Source organism: Chaetodon auriga, chromosome 5 (genome assembly GCF_051107435.1).
Source record: "Chaetodon auriga isolate fChaAug3 chromosome 5, fChaAug3.hap1, whole genome shotgun sequence".
NCBI classification, from domain to species: Eukaryota; Metazoa; Chordata; class Actinopteri; order Chaetodontiformes; family Chaetodontidae; genus Chaetodon; species Chaetodon auriga.
In genome coordinates this window covers 28,352,514-28,375,368 of record NC_135078.1, presented here as the reverse complement: position 1 = coordinate 28,375,368, position 22,855 = coordinate 28,352,514, and the positions used below count along the sequence as shown (strand labels likewise).

General features: G+C 46.9%; 2 protein-coding genes across 3 annotated transcripts in view; one reads left to right on the top strand and one right to left on the bottom strand.

Moving 5' to 3' along the window:
- Positions 1-11,255, bottom strand: part of LOC143320314 (leucine-rich repeat transmembrane neuronal protein 4) — a 42,904-nt gene extending 31,649 nt beyond the window's left edge. Inside the window, exons 1-2 of one of the 2 annotated variants that reach the window (XM_076729836.1) lie at positions 10,473-11,255; positions 8,382-9,971 (exon numbers count right to left, since the gene is read on the bottom strand). In XM_076729836.1, coding sequence (XP_076585951.1) covers positions 8,425-9,971; positions 10,473-10,524 — 1,599 coding nt within the window. In that variant the 5' untranslated portion in view covers positions 10,525-11,255 and the 3' untranslated portion in view covers positions 8,382-8,424. The remainder of the gene's footprint in view (positions 1-8,381; positions 9,972-10,472) is intronic. The other variant, XM_076729835.1, reaches the window with a different exon arrangement.
- A 7,461-nt stretch (positions 11,256-18,716) lies between these two features.
- Positions 18,717-22,004, top strand: lrrtm4l2 (leucine rich repeat transmembrane neuronal 4 like 2). The gene is made up of 2 exons (XM_076729878.1): positions 18,717-19,014; positions 19,445-22,004. The coding sequence occupies exons 1-2, from the start codon at positions 18,960-18,962 to the stop codon at positions 21,064-21,066; spliced, it is 1,677 nt and encodes a 558-aa protein (XP_076585993.1). The 5' UTR covers positions 18,717-18,959; the 3' UTR covers positions 21,067-22,004.
- The last annotated feature ends 851 nt before the right edge of the window (positions 22,005-22,855 follow it).

Sequence of the window (22,855 nt, the reverse complement as noted above, 5' to 3'; positions counted from 1 at the left end):
GAGGGGAGACGGAGACATGAGTCCCTCCTCTCCCTCCACCTGTGCACAATGCATGTCACAACAAATTACACGCCAGCAAATACTCAATATTCTGCAAAATGGATTGGCTCAGAATGTGCACACAGCACCCCGATGGCGGCTGTGATCCTGCGACTTGTCCTGAGGTTGAGATTCTTATTCCTGAGTGAAATAACTCAACGGATGTTTGATGTTTTTCCATGAAATCCAGAAACCATGTAACACTGACGCTCCCGTTAGTCTCAGCTGGACTTTGTGTTTGGTGTTAATTGGCTAAAGTTAGGATGCTAACAGGCTAAACTAAAACTGTGGTATACATTAGAACTGCTAAACATTAGCATGTTAGCGCTAGCATCAGTCGTTTCCACCCAAATGCATCAATTTTAAGTGAAACTGTCCGATGGATTTGCAGCCTCTGTTGATCCTGTGAATCAGAATCAGGTTTATTGGCCCGGATTGTGTGGACATACAAGGAATGTGACTCCGGTTTAAACGCTGCACTCAGAGTACTGACACAGAAAAAGACGTGCGAGGACAAACGAAGGACAAAAAAAGACCAAAAAACTAAAGACCAGTGCAGCAATATAAAATAACACTGAACAACATAATCAAAGAGTGATGGCAATGAACGAAATGAACAATGAGCAGGAAACATCAGGAGTCAGGTGAACTGAGGAGAGCAGCTGGTGGCGCGAATGGTGACCAACGAAGAAGAAGCAGAAGAAGACGTAGATGATGGGAAACCATGAGGGAAACGACTGATGAGTTCATGTGCTGACTCGAGGAAGGTCGTGCCGCCATATGCTTCGTGGAGGGTCATGATTTAAGCCTTTACTTTTTAATACCCAGATTTTTGTGATATTTTGCCTGTTTTACAGCCGACTGTGAGAACGTTAGCACGCTGGCATTAGCGTTTAGCTCAGAGCTCCGGCTCTCGGTCTTGTTGAACTTGTAGTGCTGTTGCATTTATCTGTTTTCGTGTCAGCAGTGTATAAACCACACAAAAGCAAGAGCACTGCCAAAAAGTAGGTACCAGAACTGTGCCAGGTTATGTTTATTCTGGGGACATCTCCCCCCACACATGCAGCGGCCTGACAGGCGTTTCATAATAAGCTAAAAGGAGCAGAAGTTGGCAGAGATGCTGCATCATCTCAGTTTGTGCTGACTGACTCACCACTTTGTCCCATCACACAGGCCGAGACGCTGCGGCTACGTGATGAAGGGCTTTTAGCTTCTGGGGAAATCACAACACTCTTCTGGAGGCAGACGCAAAGTCCGCCGACTTACCAGGACGTGCGCTAATGTGCCGAGTCAACACTTTAAGTATCGCTGCCGACTTCTTTTGCAGCGAGTGAAAGCGGCACAGCGGACAGAACGACAGCGACTCCGTCAAACGAACTTAATAACTCTAATTAAAGGAATCATAATAAAATGAAGGGCTGAACGGCAGCGACTGCTTCAAGCTGAGCTGAAAAATGAAGGCGGCTGCTGCGACCATAAAGCAGCATAAAATGTTATGTCTACTATTTTCACGTTGTATTATTCATTCTGTCCTCGGCGCCTGACTTTTCATAAAGTGCCAGATAAGCTGTCAAAGCCCATTATAGCACAAGTGTCACTGATTGAGTGAACAGGAGCTGAAAGTGGGGGAATCCAGGCCATGTGATTACTGATTGACAGATACGCCCTCATAATAGGACGCCTGATAGGGAGTGATGGGATTCAGATTTTTGGGAAGTTATGAGAAATTTACTGATTTTGCTTTTTTCAGGGGAAACATTTGTCCGGACTCAGAATTGAAATCGTTCTTTTGTTCCTCGGCTGTAACTCAGACTGAAGACTTAATGGAAAAATCCACCCTTGGATACACTTACACTGTTACGTATCATCAGTCTGTGAGGCTCAGCGCACGCCAGGAGTGCTTCTGCACCGAGGTGGCTTAAAACATTTTCTGGGCGCCAAACTTCCCTCAACTCGCCTCATCTGCTTCAGCTTCAGTTACAGACTTCTTGCTTCTTTTGACAAGTGTCACAGAGGGAGGGGGGGCTTGTTGCATTCGGCCATACGTCTGCAGAAAGGGCGTACGGCGAGCAGTGATGGTGTGCAGGGAGAGTCACACCCCTCGCTCAGACTGCAGCCTTTCATGACGCTGCATTGCATTGTGGTCTGTTGGGGCTGCTGTCAGGGGAGAAATTGCTTTCTGTGGCTCTTCTATAATGCATTTCTCTTTTATGATGGATTGTTGAATGCCGCTGTAAAGTTGTGAGCCAATCTTTCAGAGTGTGTGACACCAAAACTAGATGTCCACCCCTGAAGTTACAGCCAACTGGAAATGTGGCCGCGGATGAAGCATTACATCTTCAAACAACCAAGTCAGCCCAGGAAAGGAAGGAACACCCCCGCAGCAGGACATTAAAGCCGCTTGATGAAGTGCTTCCTTCAAGGCATTTTATTAATTGCTCAGATAAAACTGGAAATTGACTATTTAAGACTTTAGACTTCAGCCAACTGTCCTCAGAAGAAAAACAACAGCATCAGTTCTTTCAGCAAATGTCCCAAAACCATGTTTACATTGAAGTGAATGAGCACGAACGGCTGCAGGGACACCGACTGCTGTGTTCACTGCAAAACCTCAGCTCTCACAAACAAGACAAGAGGCAACGAAATGAGGGAAATTTTACTTAAAATAAGCTCAATTATCTGCCAACAGAACAGGAATCTTTACAATTCTGGAAATCCTTGTTTCAAGCGTGAAATGACTCAGAAGCAGTCATGAAATCTCAGTAAAGAGTTCTCATTGAGATAATTAGGGACAAAAAAAAGCTGGAAACAAGTGAAATGCTCCAACATGAAACCTTCCTGGTGAGAAGAACATTTCATCTGACTTTGATCAGATTTTCCTGCCGACAGTCACCGCTGGCTGTCGTTCCCTTGTTGTGACCCTGAAGCAGGTCGCCTCAGTCTTCTGTGGCCCAGAGTGCTTCACAGCAGCATTTTCATGTATGCTGTCATGTGTCGTCCTGGAGGTCACTACAAACTCCACATTTTCTTGTTTGACGACCAAATACCTGCAAAACTAATTACTCTCTAATTAGCCTCAGCCGTGAACTGTGGTCGGCGCTAATTAGCATGTTAGCATTTAGCTCAGTCTGTGCTTAAGTGCATCCTCTCGGGGCTGCCGGCGTGGCTGCAGACTCCTCGTCTTGCGTCGCCGTTGATGCTCAGTCTGTGTTTCCAGTGACAGTCGCAGCTGATCGCTGACATTCGACGTCTTCGCTGCCTGAACGTGAACTTTTCCATCCTTTCACGTCAAAAACAGGCTGGATTACTTCTAATTAACACGAAATTGGTTTTAGCTGATTCACCACGGCCTGAACAAAGTGGCCTTGAACACAAGAGAAGTTTAATAACACATTAAATATTCATCCTGGTTTATGTGTGGCTGCGGGGGGGTGGGGGGTGGGGGGGGCAGCAGACTGTGTGACGGCAAAGGAAGAATTAGTTTGATTTATCTCTGTGGTCTTTTTCATTTGCACCCAAATTAGTCTGAGTAAAAACGGGCCCTCTGGTTCCTTCTCATGAGTTCTTTGTTGCATTATATTTAAAACATTGTCCTAACGTGTCCCCACTCACCTGATTTGTTTGTAACAGACAGGTTAATTTGATCTTGGGCTTAAGTGAAGGACTCGGTTATCGAGTAATATCAAGTGCATATCGGAGTTAATGATGTTGTCAATCAGTCCTGACCTCAATTTAAAAAGGAGGTTTGGAGGTCGGCAAAGCGCCGACTTTCATTTCTTCTTCCTCAGCAGCTAAATGTTTTCTCAGAGATCTCGACGATGGCTGGCTTTAGGCCTCAGCGAGAGGCCGTAATGATCCGTCAGACACAAACAGCAGCTCATCGTATATGTTCTGTAAATAAGTACAACCGACCCAGAGTGAAATTCAATATCGTCTGTGTTGAAGCGTGGAGGAAGAACATCATATTTTCCGCCAGTGCCAGATTAAGCTATTAGCAGGCTGCGACGTGTGCTATTAGTACATCATAATGAGAATAATAGAATCATGAAAACATCAGTTGGATGAAAGAAGAGATGCTAAGATTAATTACTGTGAAACAACAGAATTGCCGTCTTCATTTTAACAAGCCGTGTTCGATTACAGGCTTTCATTGCACGGATCGGCTGTTGCCTCTCCCTGCTGCTAAGTTTGTGAAATGTATTCCACCTCCTCACCAGAGCAGACATCACACCTCCGAGAGGAACATCTGTCAAAAGCCAGAATCGCACATATCGCAGAGTATGTTTATCTGAAGGAGACCTCACCCCCGCACATGCAGCCCGAGAGGTGCTTAACACCAAAGATAGGTCTGAGGTCTGATTATGTGCTTTTGTGCTAATGAATCCCACCGCAGCGTTTTTAACTCGGCATGAAATCACAGCCTCGAAAGAAGGGGGGGGGGGGCACTGTATAAATTCAGCTGTGTGTGTTTTGGGGACGTTTCCTACATTAAGTGAGACATTTTTAGAGTCAGAGTCTCTCCTGAGTGAGATGAGTGAGCTGATGTTGCAGCTGATGTTTGAATTGTTCCATTTAAAGAATCGCTTTTTTTTTTTTGGCTTTCTTAATAAGTGTATTTCCCAAAGTGTTCCTTTAAACCGCTAAATACCAATTATATCTCTGAGCCTGTTGCAGCTCTGAGCAATTTCTATGCCTTGTGTGCAGAGGAGGAGGAAAATCTGAATTTGAAACTCGGCATTTCTATAATCTTAGTGGTAGAACCCCGCAGACGGTCCCCAGCGTCACAGAGCCTCTGTGATCTACTTGATCACACACAAAAATCTATCAGGGACTTTTTTCACGTCACCACTTGCAAAATCATAAGTGACACTGAAAAAACGATGTTGTGTAACAGCCATTACAGCCAATTCACTTAAAAGGCCGAGTCTGCCTGCATTTCACTGCAGCGAGTCTGAACGGAGTCAACGGAGCCCATTTCTCACCGAGTCATCAGGTACGATAAAAGCTCAGTCCTCCACGCTGGACCATCCAGTCCTGCACGCCCAGTCCTGTTCAATTCCACCAGACACGAAGCAAAATGAGAATTAATGGCGTCAAGTGCAGCTTTTCTTATGGAAGCACTAAAAACACAAATCTGTCACACAGTGCGTGATGTTTCATCGTAGCGTGACGTTTCATCGCAGCGTGACGTTTCATCGCAGCGTGACGTTTCATCGCAGCGCGTCGTGCTGTTTTGTCATAAATGTGACGCTCATACGTGCTGATGGACGTATTAAAGGACGACATCTTTTCTTAGGGCTTACTTTACTCATGCAGCGAACCTTTATTTGGCAAGCAAACAGCAAATATTGAAAACTGTCAAACTCCCTTCACATGATGGAAGCCTGCCGTCTGTGCATTTACGCACAGATGAAGTGCAAGCTGCCATATTGGCAAGCCCAGGCTGTATATTTCCATCGCTCATCATCTTTGTTTCTTGTTCCTGACGTTTCAAAGACAGGGCTCATATTCTCCAGTCTGAAAATTAAACAAATGTTTGGTGAGTAAAATGTACCCGCAGCTGTCCCAGCAAACACTGATTGGATCCATCGGAGCCATTAGTTTTTAATATAACCGGGAGGGGCACGCGGGGGGCCACGTCTCTGAGAGCAAACGCTGGGAAAAATGAAAACAGCTCCTGCATGATTAGAGCTTGTGCTGGCCTGAATTGTCGCTTTAAAAACCGGCTGGCTGCTCATCAGAGTGTTAGCATTACAACAGCCTGAAGATGGAGTGAAGTTGAAAATTGTAATTATTTGGAGTCCAGTCTCTCAGTTGGAGCAGCGGCGGCGGCACATCTTCCTTTCTGGCCTCTCACAGCCCACCTTAATTATCTGAGAGCAGGATCTCCTCACCTTATTAATGCTTGCAAATGCTGCCCGAGTACAAGAATCCCCTTTGGCTGAGACGGTGGGATTTTCACCTTAATATTTTCTGAACTAACTTTGCAGAGGATGATCTGTGGGTGGACAGCAACCACTGCAGCTGCTCTGTGAGCACAGAAGTGGATGGCATAGAAGGGAGAGAGGGCCTTTCTTAATAATGTGCCACAGGAAGAGCACGGAAAGGCGCAGTTCAAAGCGTTCATCAAAATTCACACTCGCCAAGTTCGGTTTGCAGCGTTGAAGCCAACCTGCTGAGCTGTGCTGGAGGAAATCTATAGAAACAAATTTACTCCAAGTCAGTGGGTCTGGGCATGTGCAGAAGATAACAGGCTTCAATTACAAAGCTCTTTCTCCTAATTGAAAATGCAGCTAATAGCTTAAGTGCTCGCTATCTGGGGTAGCTAAAACACTGTGCGGGGGGCTCACTGGGTCGGGGCCTTTGCAATATGGTTCAGACTGTGAGTTTGAACCCAGAGAAGCTTTTTTCAGATACAACATCTCTATTTCTTGACGCTCTCCGCTGTGTGCCATTCAATAAAACTGAAGCGCCGTCTCACATATCAGCAGAGATTTGCTGCACTGCCTGTATTGTGATGCAAATAGTTGTCGACAGTATCGCTGCACAGCGCGGCTGCTCGCACCCGATTCTCACACCAGTTACACGGCTAATAAACACGGATGAAATAATGCTGCCGATTCAAACAGTCTGAAACGCACCACTCCAACCTAAACGCGCATAAAACCTGGATGTGAAAGTCAGGCGCCGCTCGGTGTCTTCTTTGCATTGCTGTGTTTGGCACAAAATATAACACACGCACACACACACACACACACACACACACACACACAGAGAAAAAAATCCCATCACATTTTTAACTACTCAGGCTGCTCCCCTGAGCTGTAGAGGGCAAGGAATAACAAAGCTGAGGGAAGTCTCGGCTCCTTACCTCTGATGGGCTATTAGTTATTCTAGCTAGCAGAAGCCCCATTAGGTCTGCCATTTAATGCTCCCACGCCACATTCCCACGTGAAAGCTACAAGATTGATACGACGACCATCTCACCTCCAGCTTCTGCTGTGTTTGAGAAATGCTCCGCTGCAGATAATCTGACAAACAGCTGATTTAGCTCCTGTGCAGCTCGTAGCATGTCACATTACCCAACACAATGAAACACACTGGTGCCAGCCTCGCCGGTAACTTCAGAACAGGACACAACAGGAGTGTACGCGGTGCTACAGCACAATCCTCAGAAACAAACTGTAAAGTGATTTATAGGCTCCACGCAGAATGTAGGAAATGAGCTGCAGTTTGAGATAAAACCTCGACCGTGAGCTGCGCTGACAGATACAACGGAGAAAGAAAAATGTCTCCTGTACTCCTCAGTGAGTCTGGTTAGTCCGACAAGGTGAAGCTCAGATTCCAGAGACACGTCTTTCCCAACACAACATGTCCTGTTAATCACACTTAGCCATACTGTCAAAGGAACAGAGCTGCTGGACAAAGAGAGACAGATGTGAGGAATAAGAGGGGAAAGAACACAGAGGCAGAAAGAGTCCAATCAAGCAGCAGCAAACTGATTAGTCTCTGCGTCTGTCTCCATCACTCTGCGCCGTCCAGCGGTCAGAGTCCGGCCTGAGGACGGCATGTTTCACTGAAACTCTTCGGAGTTTCAGCTTGTTGCCCAGTAGTTCCTCTGTATCGCAGAGGAAGCAGCATAATGCAGTTTATTGCTGCAGTGCTACACAAAAGCCAAACAGAAACCGAGTCCAAAAATGCATAATTTATCTTTTATTTGGCTGCAGGCTGTTAAACTGTTCTCCAGCCTGCGGTGACTGTTTGAACTTTGTAAATTCAACTAATGAGTAAAATCTTACATATGTGGCTGCTGCAAGCTGAGATGGAGATGATCAGCTGGTGTGATTGTAAATACTTCCATATTTAATACAGCAACAGACAAATTTCAGGACTCACATGACTCGTGCGTTTGCTACTCCAGCTGTCGTAGCAAACACACGGGATAAGGGAGGACCGGCTGCACGGCGACTTGATCGAACGCTTTCTTATCGCTCCGCTCTGGACTGGAAGCCATTTAACAGACTGGATGATAATACATAGATTCATCAATGAGCTCCTTTATGTCAGGGGTGACGGATGAACCCGGTTTGCTTATCGTGCATCTCACTGTACCTGAGTTATCCAGGGAGAGGGGCTGCGACTGCAGTTCCAGCTAATGGGAATCATATTTTAGCAATAAGCCTGCATGATCCAGAACAGCAGCGGGTGCTCATGTGGAACTGAACAAAGCCAGAGTATCGCAAAACAAGTCACCATGCACTGACCTTTACTTCCTTATCCCAAAACAGACAAGAGTAGAGGAGAAAAAAGTCTTTTTCTCCACAGATTGTTAGAAAATTTACCTCTCATGCCTCGCACTGGAAATGGATTTTTGGAGGGCAACGGTCATACCTCGCATTCCCTGGAGCCTGAGATGGTGTATGTGTAAGGTCCTGTCCCATTAACCAGCACATCCATAGTCTCTGAGTGTGAAGGCTTGTAGTCCACATAGTACTCTTGCAGCGGTGAATTAAGGGAGCGCTGAGTCTCCCGAGCCTTTTTCTGCCGCTTTTTAACCGCCGAGCGCTGCTGGAGCTGTTTGATGCTGCTGGGATAGCGCTTCCATGAGACATAGATAACCAGCAGAATTATAGCCACAGATAAGAGGAGGGCCACACTTCCAGCTATGATCTTGTGGAAGGACACATACTCAGTGTCTGGCAAAGGGACAGTGGGAGAGGCCTCGGTAGGAGCAGGGGAGGCTGTCCTGTTCCAGATCAGCTTCTTATCCCCCGCAGACTGTGTGGGAAGAGGCGGCAGCTCAGGTGGAAATGCAGAAGTGACGGGTGATGCCGTCGAGGGGACGGGGGTGGGTGTTGCCGTACAGATGTTATACGTCTCCACCACGTCGGTCACCTTCTCTCCTTGGGCCTCCTTAGGGCCGGCACAAATCATAGTGGACTCCTTGTTGCCCTTAAAGGCCTGGAGCCAGGCCACCAGGGGACATATGTTGGGGTTACAGTACCACAAATTACCAGCCAGACTGATGGTGGTGAGGGAGATCCAAGCCTCCACCGTCTGCTGGGACACATTGCTGAGTTTGTTGGAGTCCAGGTTAAGAGTCTGCAGATTAGGGAGGCATTGAAATGTACTCGGGTCCAACACCTGCAGCTCATTTCCCGAGAGGTCCAGCTTTTGCAAGGAAGTCCACATCCACGGCAGGCCCTGGGTCAGCAGTTTGATACGGTTCCACTGCAAATAGAGCGCCCTCAGGTTAGTCAGGCGGGGGAAGTGAGCAAAGTTTATCTTTGAGAACTGGTTGTGCTCCAGATGAAGCTCGATGAGCTTGAGGAGTCCGGCGAAGGCGTTACGTGTGAGGCTCCGGAGCCTGTTGTAGCCGATATCGAGAAACTCCAGGTTGCGGCAGTCAAGAAAAACTCGCATCGGGACAGTTTTTAAGGAGTTTGACCTCAAGTGTAAACTGAGGAGTTTCCGTAGACCCACAAACTGATTAGGCTGGAGAACCTGCAGTTTATTGTAGGAAAGGTCAAGATTGCGTAAGTTGGGAACGTCGTGGAAAGTGTTGTTCTTCAGCAGCGTGATCTTATTGGAGCTGAGGATCAGCTCTTTGAGCCTGCGTATCCCGTGGAAAGCCTGGCCATCCACAGCACTGATGTAATTGTGGTCGAGGTAGAGCCAAACCAGTTGACTCAGGCCTGCGAACTGGTGGGCTCTGAGGTTGGCCAGGCTGTTGTAGCGCAGAGAGAGGCCCTGTGTGCTGACAGAGACATTGCTTGGCACGTCGCGGAAGGCGTTGGATTCACAGTATATTATTTTCCCATCACATCTACAGCTCTGGGGGCAGGGACGCTCGCGGATGGCGCTCGGAGCAGCGAGCAGCCAGGCGGGCACCACCACGGTGAACACAAGCCATCTGAAAAGCACAAGAAGTCCTGCAGACACACAGAAAAGTGAGAGACTTCAGAGCTTCAAACATCAAACCAGGACCAAAATACACAGAACCAGCAGAAGACGAACGGCACTGAATCAGGGAACCAAACGTCAGAATCCACAGAGTGCTGATGCATCTGTCAACTCAGAGGTTATTCCCAGCCTGTTTCATTTGCATCCCTGTGTTCATGGCACACACACACACACACACACACACACACACACACACACACACACACATTTCCACTCGTGATCACAGTCAAAGTCATGTTCTTCACACGCTGGAAAGGTGTTTGATGCCCACATGCATCAGGCTTTATTCGTCTAACAGTTGTTGAGCGACAAGCCTCCTTCGGATCCCGCAGCCTGCAGTCATCATTCATAACCCGCACTGGGCAGAGACACCAGCCACATTAGCTTTAAGTGGATTGTAATTAGACAAAACACTGAAGACTTTGCGCAGACATGCGGACCATAAGTACCTTGCGGAACAGTCTACATACCCATATTTGCGCGATGTCGGCTTCTCCTCATGTTCAGGACTCTCTGTTGCATGCGTCCCAGGTCCACATGTTAGACACACTCAGCGTTCGGTCCAAACAGTTGGACACGCACCCAGGACGCCTGTCTTCACGGGAAATATACGCACTTTGCGCCGCAGCCAGATCCGCTTAGCGCACGGCCGCACACCTGTCGGAGACGTGGGTAGCTCCAGAAGGTGTGCATCAACCTCTGCCTGTAGTTTCCTGCGTTACCGCACAACATGAGCCTGATGGAGCATATTCACACTGCCACCTTTCAGAGCCCTTGAATGGACGCGCTCAAGCTCGCAGCCTCGGGAGAATGATGGATAAATGACATCTAAAATACATTTTAAACACCGAGTCGCCAATTGTTCAGTGTAGGTTAAGTGGCAGAAAAGACACCAAGAGAAGAAATCTGAGAGGAAAAAACTGTCGTCCAGACCCGACAAGTTGGATGTATCCTGCCTGAGAGGAGGACAGCGGAGGGAAAAGGCGCAGTGTGCTGTGGATTAGACCCGCTGACCGTGGCATCAAGAATAAATGAGTTGTATAGCAACAGGAACGATGTGCTGCTGGATTATACTGAGCTCACACTCCTCGTTTCAGGACTTGAGATGCCCTCTCCTGGTCACCGAGCGACTCTCCGCAGCCCACACCAAACTAGACTCCATTGTCCCCGTGAGCTGAGGCTGCATATCAATGAAGGCGGAGGAGCTGAAGTCTGTTTGCTCCGCTTTTAGATCTCTGTGGAGACGCTGTGCCGGTCAGACGCCTCCGAACAGCCCATAAACGAGCACTTTCACATCAAACAAACAGGGATGGAGAGAGTTTGTCACTGTTATGGCCTAAATTTAGAAGCAGCACACACGACAAGCGCTCACTGCCCCATTTAATGCATTTAATGCACATTATTTACCAGTAATAATACTCCAAATGTGTGCGCGTGTGCGTTCGGATATTATTACTGATGCATTTAAGGAGCATTTGGATGCTTTGATTTATGCCTTTTTCTGTTGGACAGTTTAATGCATCATTCTTTAGAAGCTCATGTTTTGTATCTTAATTTGCATTTAACTGGTAATTATGTAAATACATGTACATGGCTAAAAGTAGACGTAGTAGAACAGAAGTACCCTGCTTGATATGCTAATAGTAGCATAAAATGGGAATGTAAAGTAGCATACCTCAGAAATGGATTACAATCTGAATCATTTCCCTGACTGCTCGCTCAGTGAGATGCTGCATCCCTGTGCTGTCTGCCTGCCCTTCAGTGTGGTTCACACCAGGTGTGTTCATCACACCTGGAGCAGCATCAGTGCAGCCTGTGTGTGGAGCCGCTGCTTGACCCCCAGTGCTTTTAATGTGATCCTTAATTAGTGCTTCATAGGCAGAGAGGTCTGCCATGAAAAGGTCAGCCTGTTAAGCTTCAGAACATGAAAAACAGTAACCAGAGAGAAAAACCATGAACTCTGTCTTTGTCTGAGGGGTCCAAATGTCGGCTGTTTACAAGTAAACAAGCACAGTTTCTGATGAACAACAAGAACTTTGTTTGAATGTAATCAGAAATACGACAGCGGTGCAGAGGGAAGCAGCAGATTTTTCTCATTCACGTTAAATCTGATTTCTTTTCAGCTAAGACAAGAATGAAGCTGAGAAGGTGTCTTCCTCTCCTCGTGCTGCGCTCGGACACTGAAATGCCTCGTGCGCTCTGAAGGCCTCATGATGGGACTTTGAGTCGAGGTCAGAGTCATCACTTCTAATGGGTCCCTCTTCCCGTCTACTTAATGAGCAGCGTAATTACCAGCGATGGACGTTAATGAACATTTGACTTCAAATCACAGAGAGTTTGTGCCAAAGAAACAAAAACACACTGAAGCATCTTCCACTGACACTCATTTAATTTCCACTGTTTGATCAATCACACACACACACACACACACACACACACACACACACACACACACACACTCATTCATGTGTGGCAGACGCAGCTGTGACTGAATATGGTGAATGAGATTAAAGAGATGTGAGTTTTTATGATAAATAGAAAATATATTAATTAGATCAGATTTTCAAAATGAAAAATAAACGAAGATTTTACCTGATTTATGAAAGTAGAAATATTTCTTTAATACTGCAAACAGTTTATAAGATGTTAGTCAGAGTTTTGCACTAATTAAACACACAGTATGTCATTTATGCCACCAGGGGGCGCAGTTCGATGATGTCATGAGGCACCGTGGGATCATGGGAGTTGTTGTCCTCCTTGTTAAACCACCACAGCTGATGAAAGAGGTGAGTCAGGTGGAGAGGTGCACAGGTGAGGTCATGTGATGCAGTTTTATGGTCTTCTCAGACTTCCTGTGGCTCTTCCATGAAGCCTCCATCCATCAGTTTTCTCAGATATCAGGTCATCAGTACATAACTGTGTTCATGCATCATCAGCTCAGCTATGAATCACATGAATCTGGACTTTTTTTATCTTAAACATTTTAAACTGTTGGGCTCATTTTTCCAAACCTCAGTTTGCTTCTCTCAGACTTTAGACACGCAGGAAATGAAACTTCTTATGTTTCATGTGATCAGAGTCGTTGGAGGGTAAATGACGAAGGTCGGCGGTCTCAGGAAGGAGCCCTGAGGCGTCCCTGAGCGGACTGCAGCCGTGTCAGGGCGACACTTCCACAGTCAACAGGCTGCATCCTCCTCTGTGTTAGCTTCATCAAACCAGTTCAGAGCATACGTACAGGTCTCTCATTAAGGATTTATGACGCTGTGTGTCTGCCGTCCGTCAGGTCCCAACTTAAATGGAACAAAATAATAACAAAAACAACAACAACAGTATCAGCAGATCTAACTTTGACATGTCATTTCTATAACTGATTGAAAAGGTGATTTCTGTACAGATGAAATGAATGTCGTATGAGGAAGAATATTTGTAATTCTGGTCTTTCCATCCTGAGTTTGATGCCCTTGGTGTCGTCTCTCTTTATCCAAAGGTCAAAGGTCGTTCTGGTCGTCAGATCTGTTAATGATATACAGAAATGAGCGGTTGGAGATTGTTATGGGTGAACCGCTCTCTGCTGTTGTAATCCCGCTCTTTACACTCACGGCACGTCGCTGTGCAATCATCTGTTGTGCTAAGTTCCCTTAAATTCCCTGTGGTCTGCTCATCAATTCTTATTTATGCTGTCGAACGAATCTGACATGACCCACTTTCTCATTGCATCTGGCTTTTTTGAGTATTTGCTATAACCGGCAATGCGAGCCACGCAGAAATGTGCGGATCAATAATTAACTTTCACGGTGTATTTATATTCAACTCCCAACATTAGAAGCAACATCACAACTTTATCTTTTTGGCTCAAAGGTTTTCTTGATTTTTCATCTCGCAGCTTTAAAGACATTCTTCAAATGAATCGACTTGTGATTTGACTCCTTGATGATCATCTGCAGATGAAGTTTCTTCAGGCGTCATCGGGTGAAAATTAACCCGGTGAGAGAAGAGAGTGGCGCTCCTCTGACGTGAAGAGCCAGGCCATAAACAAAGGTATACTACCACCATATGCACTCACCTCACTTTGCAAATAACTCAGCCACCAAATTGCTTCCTATGAAACTTTAATGACTGTCTGTGAGTGACTGAGCCCTGAATAATAGAGCAAGGGAAGGACCTGCTTTCTTGCAGCGTAATGAATCCCACTGAAACAGAGTGTGAAAATGTATGAAAAGTAAAACAATTAGGACGAAGAGAGACTGAAAACAGAAGCTGAAGAAGGTTCTATTTACTCTGACCCTGACTTCTAAATGTGTGACTTTAATTATGCAGAGATTTACAGGCAGCATATCCGAGCAGCAGGTAAACATTTCGGAGACAGGGGGCTCGTCCCAAAACATCTGGCACTTTATCTCCCGCTGCTCGACGGCTCGACGAGGAGAAGAAATACTGCGCGCTCTTCTTTTTGTCTTTTGAGAGAACGAGGGCTGTGTATCGATTTTCCTCTGATTATGAAGCGATCTGATCCTCGGCTCGCTCCTGCTGTCTGTGCACGAGTCGTGTTTCCTCCGCTGGACGATGCTCTGAAGTTTCCAGATGATTGAGAAGTTGCTCTGGCCTTGATTCATATTCTGTTTTATTTGAAGGAACTATCATGTGTAATGCTTCTTAGTTCGTATGATGATCATCTCATTTCTTATTCTTAAGACCAATTCACATGCTGAAACACCAGCAGCAGAGGTGCTACAACATCAGTGAAGTTAATGGCAGAAAGGTTGAAAACACCATTAAAGCACCATCGTATTAAAGGTTAAACCGGCGCTCTTCAGGGTCTTTTCTCCAGCAACATCAACAGAAGAGGATTCCCAACCTTTATGTGGTATCCTACCTTTTCAAATATCGCCTTCATGCATAAGAAAACACAGTTCTGCAAGGAAGTCTGCAAGGATCAGTTGGTAATGCATTATAGAGAGGATGATAATGGGCTTCTGCATTTAAATCCTGCGTCAAACAGTCACAGATGTGTGTATGAGGCAATAGGATTGAGGACCCAAGTGCAGACACTGAGGCAGAACAGGTCGAAGGAAACTTCAGGCTCACAGTGAGGAGGCAGTTCGCACGAAACCGGAGGGCCAGGCGGCGGGTCAAAACACAGGTGATACCAGGTGGGGAATGAGGAGCAGGTGCAGACGGGATGAGCTCAACATGAAGAACTGGCAGAGGAAAAGAAAGTGCTGGTGAGCTGCTCGCGTGCACCGAAGGACTGGTGAGATAATGACAGGCAGGTGTGTCAGCAGGTGGGCATAATTTGGGAAACGGGAACAGGTGAGCAGGTGGATGCGGGAGTCAGGTGACCAGGATTGGTGAGAAAGTCCGAGGGCATCTGGTGGACATGTGGAGAACAGCAGCTGTGGGAGTCTGTGAGATGGATGGACCTGCAGGAGGTGAGAGGCGGCTGGAGGAGACGCAGACGACCAGAACACGTGACGCTGACGTCTTTTCAGCTCTGCTTGTTGTTCTTCCTTTGTCATATTTCCTCATACAGAATTCAGCTGGATGACATGACGACAGGCAACATTTTACTGATAAGCAGTTAATTAACCTGTGGAAGTAAAAGCAAACTCAGCCAAACCAACATGATGCAAGCTTCCAGGGAGAGGACGACAGGTTGGATTTAGCTTCAGCACCTGAGCTCTTCGCAAAGCCTTTCAAGTTCGAGTTCAACCTTTTTAGTTCAGTTCCTCCTAATTTACAGTGAACTTTACACTCTGTCAGCAAAGCATCACGATGGGGAAATATAATTTAGAGAAAACTTTTTAACATTGTGATTTTAAGTGCATTCCTTCCTTAAATACGTGTCTTCTGATTCTTATTATGATTTGCATACAGTGATACATCTGCTGCAGAACTGAATTGTTTTTCTGTTATACTTCAGTTGTATTGTCAGAAAACTGTGTGGTTGCTCCCACATTGTTTGTACTTTACGTGCAAATAAAATTAATGAAATGAAAATTTAATGAAGCACCTGAGTTTAAGTGAGAGAGAGTCGTGTATTTGCATGAGCGGCGGGATGCTCTGAAAACCCTGCACTCACTATCAGTAATTTAATTGGTCCTCAGGCACTCAGTTTAATTCAGTGTACCATGTCTTACAGAAGTAAAATATTCAAAAAATCAAACGTAACATGCAAACCCCTGCAAGATAGTTGGAAAATACGGTGAAATAACTCCGTGGCAGAGCTCTGCGTCCATACTGAGAGCAGCTGCACCTGTTTGCCTGCTCCGCTGTCTGCAGGCTGCACCTTCACCCACAGGATGACGTGACATGTGCACGAGACACTAAACGGAAAAAGGTTCTCGTGGATTGCTGTAACGCTATCCTCCCATCTCAAGACAAAGGCCACTGACTTTTGGCAAGAGATTACCTTCCGGCTTAGACGTTTCAAATATCATGAAAGGTTATTTTCAAAATATAAGAAGTGACGATAATCTGCTGTTTGCTGCAACAGCGGCTTTGGTCGGTGACACGGCTGCACCTTTGGAAGAAGGACTCAGTGAGGAGAGCAAAGAGCAGTGAAACATGACCGAGTGGAGGAATAAATCTAACTATCCATCTGCCAATCCATCTGCCTGCGTATTACATTAATAACAATGAGGAATCTGCAGGTGCAGTGCAGTGTGTAGAGCAGCAGGCCTTAAACACGTCAGTCTACACACACACACACACACACACACACACACACACACACACACACACACACACGCACTCAGGATTCAGCCTGGACTCATTTTAAAGTCTGAACGGCTTTAAAACAGGGCGATCAAAGTGTGGCGTGTTTTCCACTTTCACTTGTGTAACTGGCGGTGAGGAGATAGCAGCTGTCACCTCTCTGTCGATGATTACTTTGTCGAGGTCTGAGATCTGGCTGCTGTGCGCACACAGTCACTCTCTACGTTTTCATATGCAAGATAAAGATCTGGTCCATGAACTGATGGAGCAGCTGACACGTGCTGACTGGCACATCCTCCCTCTCACAGCCGCTCTCTGCCTAAACATTGCGAGGTGGCCTGACTTCAGCGTCACTGTCGGCCAGCTCGTTTTCCCACACTTTGTGCACATTTCTTGAATGACATGTTATCTCCCAGGACTCTGTGACGCAGCGTTCCCTTTGAAGAGCGGCTTTTGTTTGACATCCAGTTGCTGAATGTGCTACTATAAGTCTGGGAGGTATTATCTTAGCAGAACGGCTCATGTTCACACCTCTCAGATTCATCCCTGCTGTGCGGTACATGCAGCAGATTTCACAAAATCATTTCTTCTTAATACAATCCACAGGCATCAGAGGAAATCCTGTTTGACTAGGAATCTCACCTCACACGCAGCCAAATATCATTAGGAATTCATTAGCTCGTTTCTTTTAATCTCATCTGATTTCTCTCTTATCTTTGCTGAAGTCATGTATTTGTGCATCACTGTCAACAGCTCTGAACACGGGACATTTCTGTCTGCGTGCACAAGGGGTTGCTGTTACCACACAGTACAGCTCAGACCCTCGAAGCTGTGCAGTCAGAGCTGGTGTTTTCCACACTGGTGTGCCCAATGTGATGGATGTGTGTTCAAAGCAGACGGAGCAAAGTATGAAAGATGAGCATGAAATGACCACAGCATTGCAGGTTTCGCCGTCTTCTCTTACTTTAAGCATGTTTTTCACCCCCCGCTGTCTGCAGACTGCCCACTTCATAAGAGCCATTAATTTGAATATTCATAATCCTGCCGCTGCCACCTCTTCAGCAGCATCTCTACACAGCAAGAGGTGTTAATTGTTTATCTACATAAACTCCCCCCGCTGCCTGAGAGCGTGGATGGATGCTGCATGTCAACAAGCTGTTATTATTTTAGCAAGCAAAAATCGTGATCACCCAAATTCCTGCCATCATCATTCAATGAATGGCTGAAGTTATTCATGAATGACTGCTGGATTCGGATCATGCTACCCGCTTCTTTTAAAGGAAGGAAATATTTCAGCCGCTATGTCATCATCCTCATGCTCAGCAGTATGTGTGATCACATTGTGTGTGATGCCATCTTTAAGCTGTGGCTCCTCTGTTACAAGGCTTGGATTTAAAGAGAATAAACTGACATCAGAAAAAATAAAAAGTCCAAGGTTCTGTGGACATACACAGCGTTTTATACCAAATTTTGTTGACATATAAGTCATGGAGGCCCCCTACTGAGCAAGATAAATATAGCTTAACTTAAATTACAGCGTTTTTCTAGAGACTCATTTAACCTGTAACAAGACATAAAGCATGAGAATTAATGGAGGAAAGATATCTGACAACAGCTGGAAAATACATGGTTGATATTTATAGGGTAGCATGTTTTATTGGCTTATATGTGTGCTTAAAGACGCCTACGCCTGAGAGAGAGAGGGGAGAGAGAGAGGAGAGAGAGAGGGGGGAGAGAGAGGAGAGAGAGAGGGGAGAGAGAGGGGGGAGAGGGAGAGAAAGGGGAGAGAGAGAGGAGAGAGAGGGGGGAGAGAGAGGAGAGAGAGAGGAGAGAGAGAGGAGAGAGAGAGGGGGAGAAGGAGAGAGAGAGGAGAGAGAGAGAGAGAGAGAGAGAGAGAGAGAGAGAGAGAGAGAGAGAGAGGGGAGAGAGAGGGAGAGAGGAGAGAGAGAGAGGGGAGAGAGGGAGGCTGCATGGTGGAGTGGAGGATTGTGCTTCAGTCTGTTGGCGCTCAGATGCGTTATTGCGCACACAGCGGGCTGAACTACAGCCGCGACTCCAACTCCGACCCAAGTGTGCAGGCGTCCGTTCCGCGAGCGGCAGACAGACACCAGCCGGTTCGGACCGCTGCGGAAAACTTGCGTTCATTTGATTTTCTCCGCTAATTGAGGACAGAAGTGATGCTGAGTATGCGGATCGACTCTGAGGCTGCGTGAACTGCGATTTTCCCATCTGAGAGCAGTTTAATGTGCTCCTTATCCGTTTATTTCAGAGGATTACTCCTTCCCTCAGAAAGGATGGGTAAGTCATTATGATCCTCACAATTTACTGACACAGTTTCTGCCTCTTCAGGCTCTTCGGAGCAGCGATGATCAATTTTTACTGACAGCTTCATTAGTTCTTAAACTGAATTTTCACATCTAAAGGAGGAGGAGGGCTGCTGTTTATTTAAACATGGATTTAAATCACGTTACCCTCTCCCTCCACATGTGTCTGAGTATTTTCAGATGCTCTCATCTTAAAAGTAGTAACATCAGATTGTGTTGATGAATTCTTCATGAAGCAGGTCCGGTGCCTCAGACATCAGACCTGGAGCTGCTGCTCCTCACTACATGATCTCCTGTTTGATGAATGAATTTCTCACCTTTACTTGTTTGAACGTCTCTGATCCCACTCGTTCTAAAACCGAGTCACCCCTTTGATTGCTTGTGCTCCACTCTACCCCCAACAGGTTCTGTGATGCTGGACTGGAGGTTATCATTTCTTCTTCTGCAGGCAGCTGTTTTGCTGCTGCTCAGCAAGGGGGAGAGGATGTGCCCGGCGAGTTGTCGCTGCGAAGGAAAGATTGTTTATTGCGAATCTGGCATCTTCCAAGACATCCCAGAAAACATCACCACAGGATGCCAAGGTCTGTCTCTGCGCTATAACAACCTGATGGTTCTGCTGCCCTACCAGTTCGCTCATCTCAATCAGCTGATCTGGCTTTACTTGGACCACAACGCCATCAACGCCATCGATGCTTTGGCGTTCCACGGTGTGCGCAGGCTCAAGGAACTGATCCTCAGCTCCAACAAAATAAGCCACCTGCACAACAACACGTTCAGCGCCATCCCAAACCTGCGAAATTTAGACTTATCCTACAACCAGCTGCAGTCTCTGCAGCCAGGACACTTTTACGGACTGCGCAAGCTACAGAACCTCCACCTTCGGTCTAACGGGCTGAAGCAGATCATCGTTCGTACCTTTCTGGAGTGCCGCAGCCTGGAGTTTCTGGACTTGGGTTATAATCGCCTGCGGAGCCTCACCCGCACGACGTTCTTGGGCCTGTTCAAGTTGAAAGAACTTCATTTAGAGCACAATCAGTTTTCCAGGATTAATTTCTTCATTTTCCCTCGCCTTACCAACCTCCAGGCTCTTTACTTGCAATGGAACCGCATTCGATCCATCAATCAAGGCGTGCCTTGGACCTGGCACAAACTACAGAAACTGGACCTGTCAGGGAATGAAATCCAAATCTTGGACCCGGCGGTTTTCCAGTGTATGCCGAACTTACAAATACTCAACCTTGAATCAAACAAGCTCAGCAGCGTGCCTGTGGAAGCTGTGGCGGCGTGGACATCGCTGACCACCGTCAGCCTGGCGGGGAACGCCTGGGACTGCAGCCCCAGCATCTGCCCCCTCATGGGCTGGCTCAGAAACTTCAGAGACTCCAAAGACATCAGTATGATCTGCAGCAGCCCCAAGTCTGTGCAGGGCGAGCGAGTCGTGGACGTGGTGAGGAATCACTCGACCTGCCTGGACGTGTCCAACGTGTTCTCCACAACCGCTCTCATCCTTCTGACCTCAACCCAAGTTGTGAACATCACAACTCACCTCCCCGCCTCTGGTGTCACACACCTGGCTCGCACTGAGACACCTGTGCAGGGATTAACCACTTCACCCGTCCGTCCGAGCGGGGCGGACAAAAAGACGACAGAGTCCACAACCACGAGCTCCACGTCGCGCACCTCCAGCGAACCCCCTACGTCGTTTATCCCAGAGCCCCAGTTTGAGCATATGGCTTTCCATAAAATCATTGCAGGCAGCGTCGCCCTGTTCCTGTCAGTGTCATTGATCCTGCTGGTTATTTATGTGTCGTGGAGGCGCTACCCCAACACAATGAGGCAGCTGCAGCAGCACTCAGTCAACCACAAGCGCCGGAAAAAGGCCCGCAAGCAGGAGCAGGACCTTAACTCTCAGCTGCAAGAGTACTATCTGAGCTACCATTCGAACTCCGAGACGATGGACTCTTTGGTGACTGAGGCCAGGCCGTGCACGTGCACCATATCAGGATCCATAGAGTGTGAGGTCTGAGCCGCCCACTCCACCGAGACTAAAACTGCATTTGCTAAGCAGAGGTAAACGGTTTTCCCACGAGATTAAGTGATTTTATCTCTAACGCGAGATGATAGATTCTGCAGCTCTGAAGGAGACACTTTGGGGCAGAGTACAATATAATTATGTGCACAGAAAAGAAGGCTGGATGTATTTGGAGCTAATTATCACCCTGACTGACATGAGAGCAGTGGCGGGTCGGCCAGGTGTGTATGATCTGATGTAACGTCCGGACCTCCGCTGCAGTAGAAGTCAGCTCTGCAGAGGGTCTGACCTTATTCTTAGTCAAAGTATATCGCCATAGAAGCAAACAAAGCCACTTTTTACTCGCTAGGTTTGATTTGTACTATGTAGCTTGTCGAGCGTTTAGGACGTGTGTGTGTGCATCGTCGGGTGTGTGTGAGAGTGTGTTATGGGAGCAGCTGATCTCTTGAGTCTCCCGGTTTGCTGACTTCTGATTGGAAGAGTTACCGTGTGGCCCCTTACTGTCACAGATGCTATTTGTCCAGTTGTTTTGCGTTCGGCGTTCCGGTGCAGACGAAGCACTTCCACCAAACATGAGGGGACGAAGGCAGAGAGCGTCGTGTCCTGAGATCGTTTGCATGAATTCATTCTCCTCCCTCCAGATGCTCCTCTCTCGTATTAAATGATCCGTCCTAATCGATGATTAAAGCTGTATTTTGGTTCATTGTGGTTCAAACCAAACAAACTAAAACTCACGAGTCGAATCTCAGGACTGATATTTTCAGGTCCAGTCGACCTCGATGTGTCGGAGCGACGATGTTGATTTTCATAAAGACTTTTGTATTGATTATTCTTATCATTATGATTATGCATTGTTTGTGTAAACACATGACCGTATGGGTAATAGGCATTCTATGTGATTATGACTGTATAATTAAAAGTAACACTGACAATTGATGAAAACTTGTGTGTGTGATGAGAATATTGACGACTGGTGCATCACATGGAGGGAAACATGCACAGATTGTGCTCTGGATGTTATGAGCTACATTTCATTGGATTTGCTGCTGCATGAGAGCGAGCTGACATATTTTCCATCACGCGTCTTGTTTTCTGGCTCTCTCCTCTTCTATCCCCTCCTGGCGCTACAGTATTGACAGCAGTATCGATTGCATCTGAGTTACACACCTCAGACTCTGGGTAGGGGGCCCGCGTCAGTCCCTGGGACATCACTGAGCCGCTGTGCCGCCGAGCTGTTTTATACTCTCAGTTTTCTCCTAAACAGCAAGCAGAGCCCGAGCAGGCGATGCCATTCTTTGCTTGTCCGGCAAGACAGAAAGACAGTCCTGTCCCTGAAAGCTAGAGCAGATTGAGAATCTCCCTTTTACATAACCACCAATCCTCCGTCAGCCTGGAAATGCTGCTGTGTGCTGTGAGAGGAGGGAGAGAATAGAGGCTGTCCACTGAAGGACACACGGTGTTACGGGTCAAAGCAGTTATGCCATTAAGAAGATATCACCCACCTTGGTGTGCCGCCTTCCTCCTTCCTTTTCCTCCTGCCTCATTATCTCTGCCAGCCGTGAGCCTTCAGGGGATCATGTGTGTGTTTCTGCCTGCAGCTAATCTCACATGCTGCTGGACCCATCGTGCACATTTATGACTGAATGTTCAAGAAGCTCTCGTTTTGGCGAACCTTTACGGACCGCTCTGTTTCTGCTGACTCTTAACAGCAGGGGCCAGCAGGGGCCAGCAGGGGCCAGCAGGGGCCACGAGTGATCAACAACTGCTTCAGTTTGCCTCCACA

Coding starts and splice junctions, on each gene's coding strand:
- lrrtm4l2 (XM_076729878.1), top strand. CDS start 18,960: ATGTGCTCCTTATCCGTTTATTTCAGAGGATTACTCCTTCCCTCAGAA. Junction 19,015..19,444: donor CCTTCCCTCAGAAAGGATGG/GTAAGTCATTAT, acceptor TACCCCCAACAG/GTTCTGTGATGCTGGACTGG.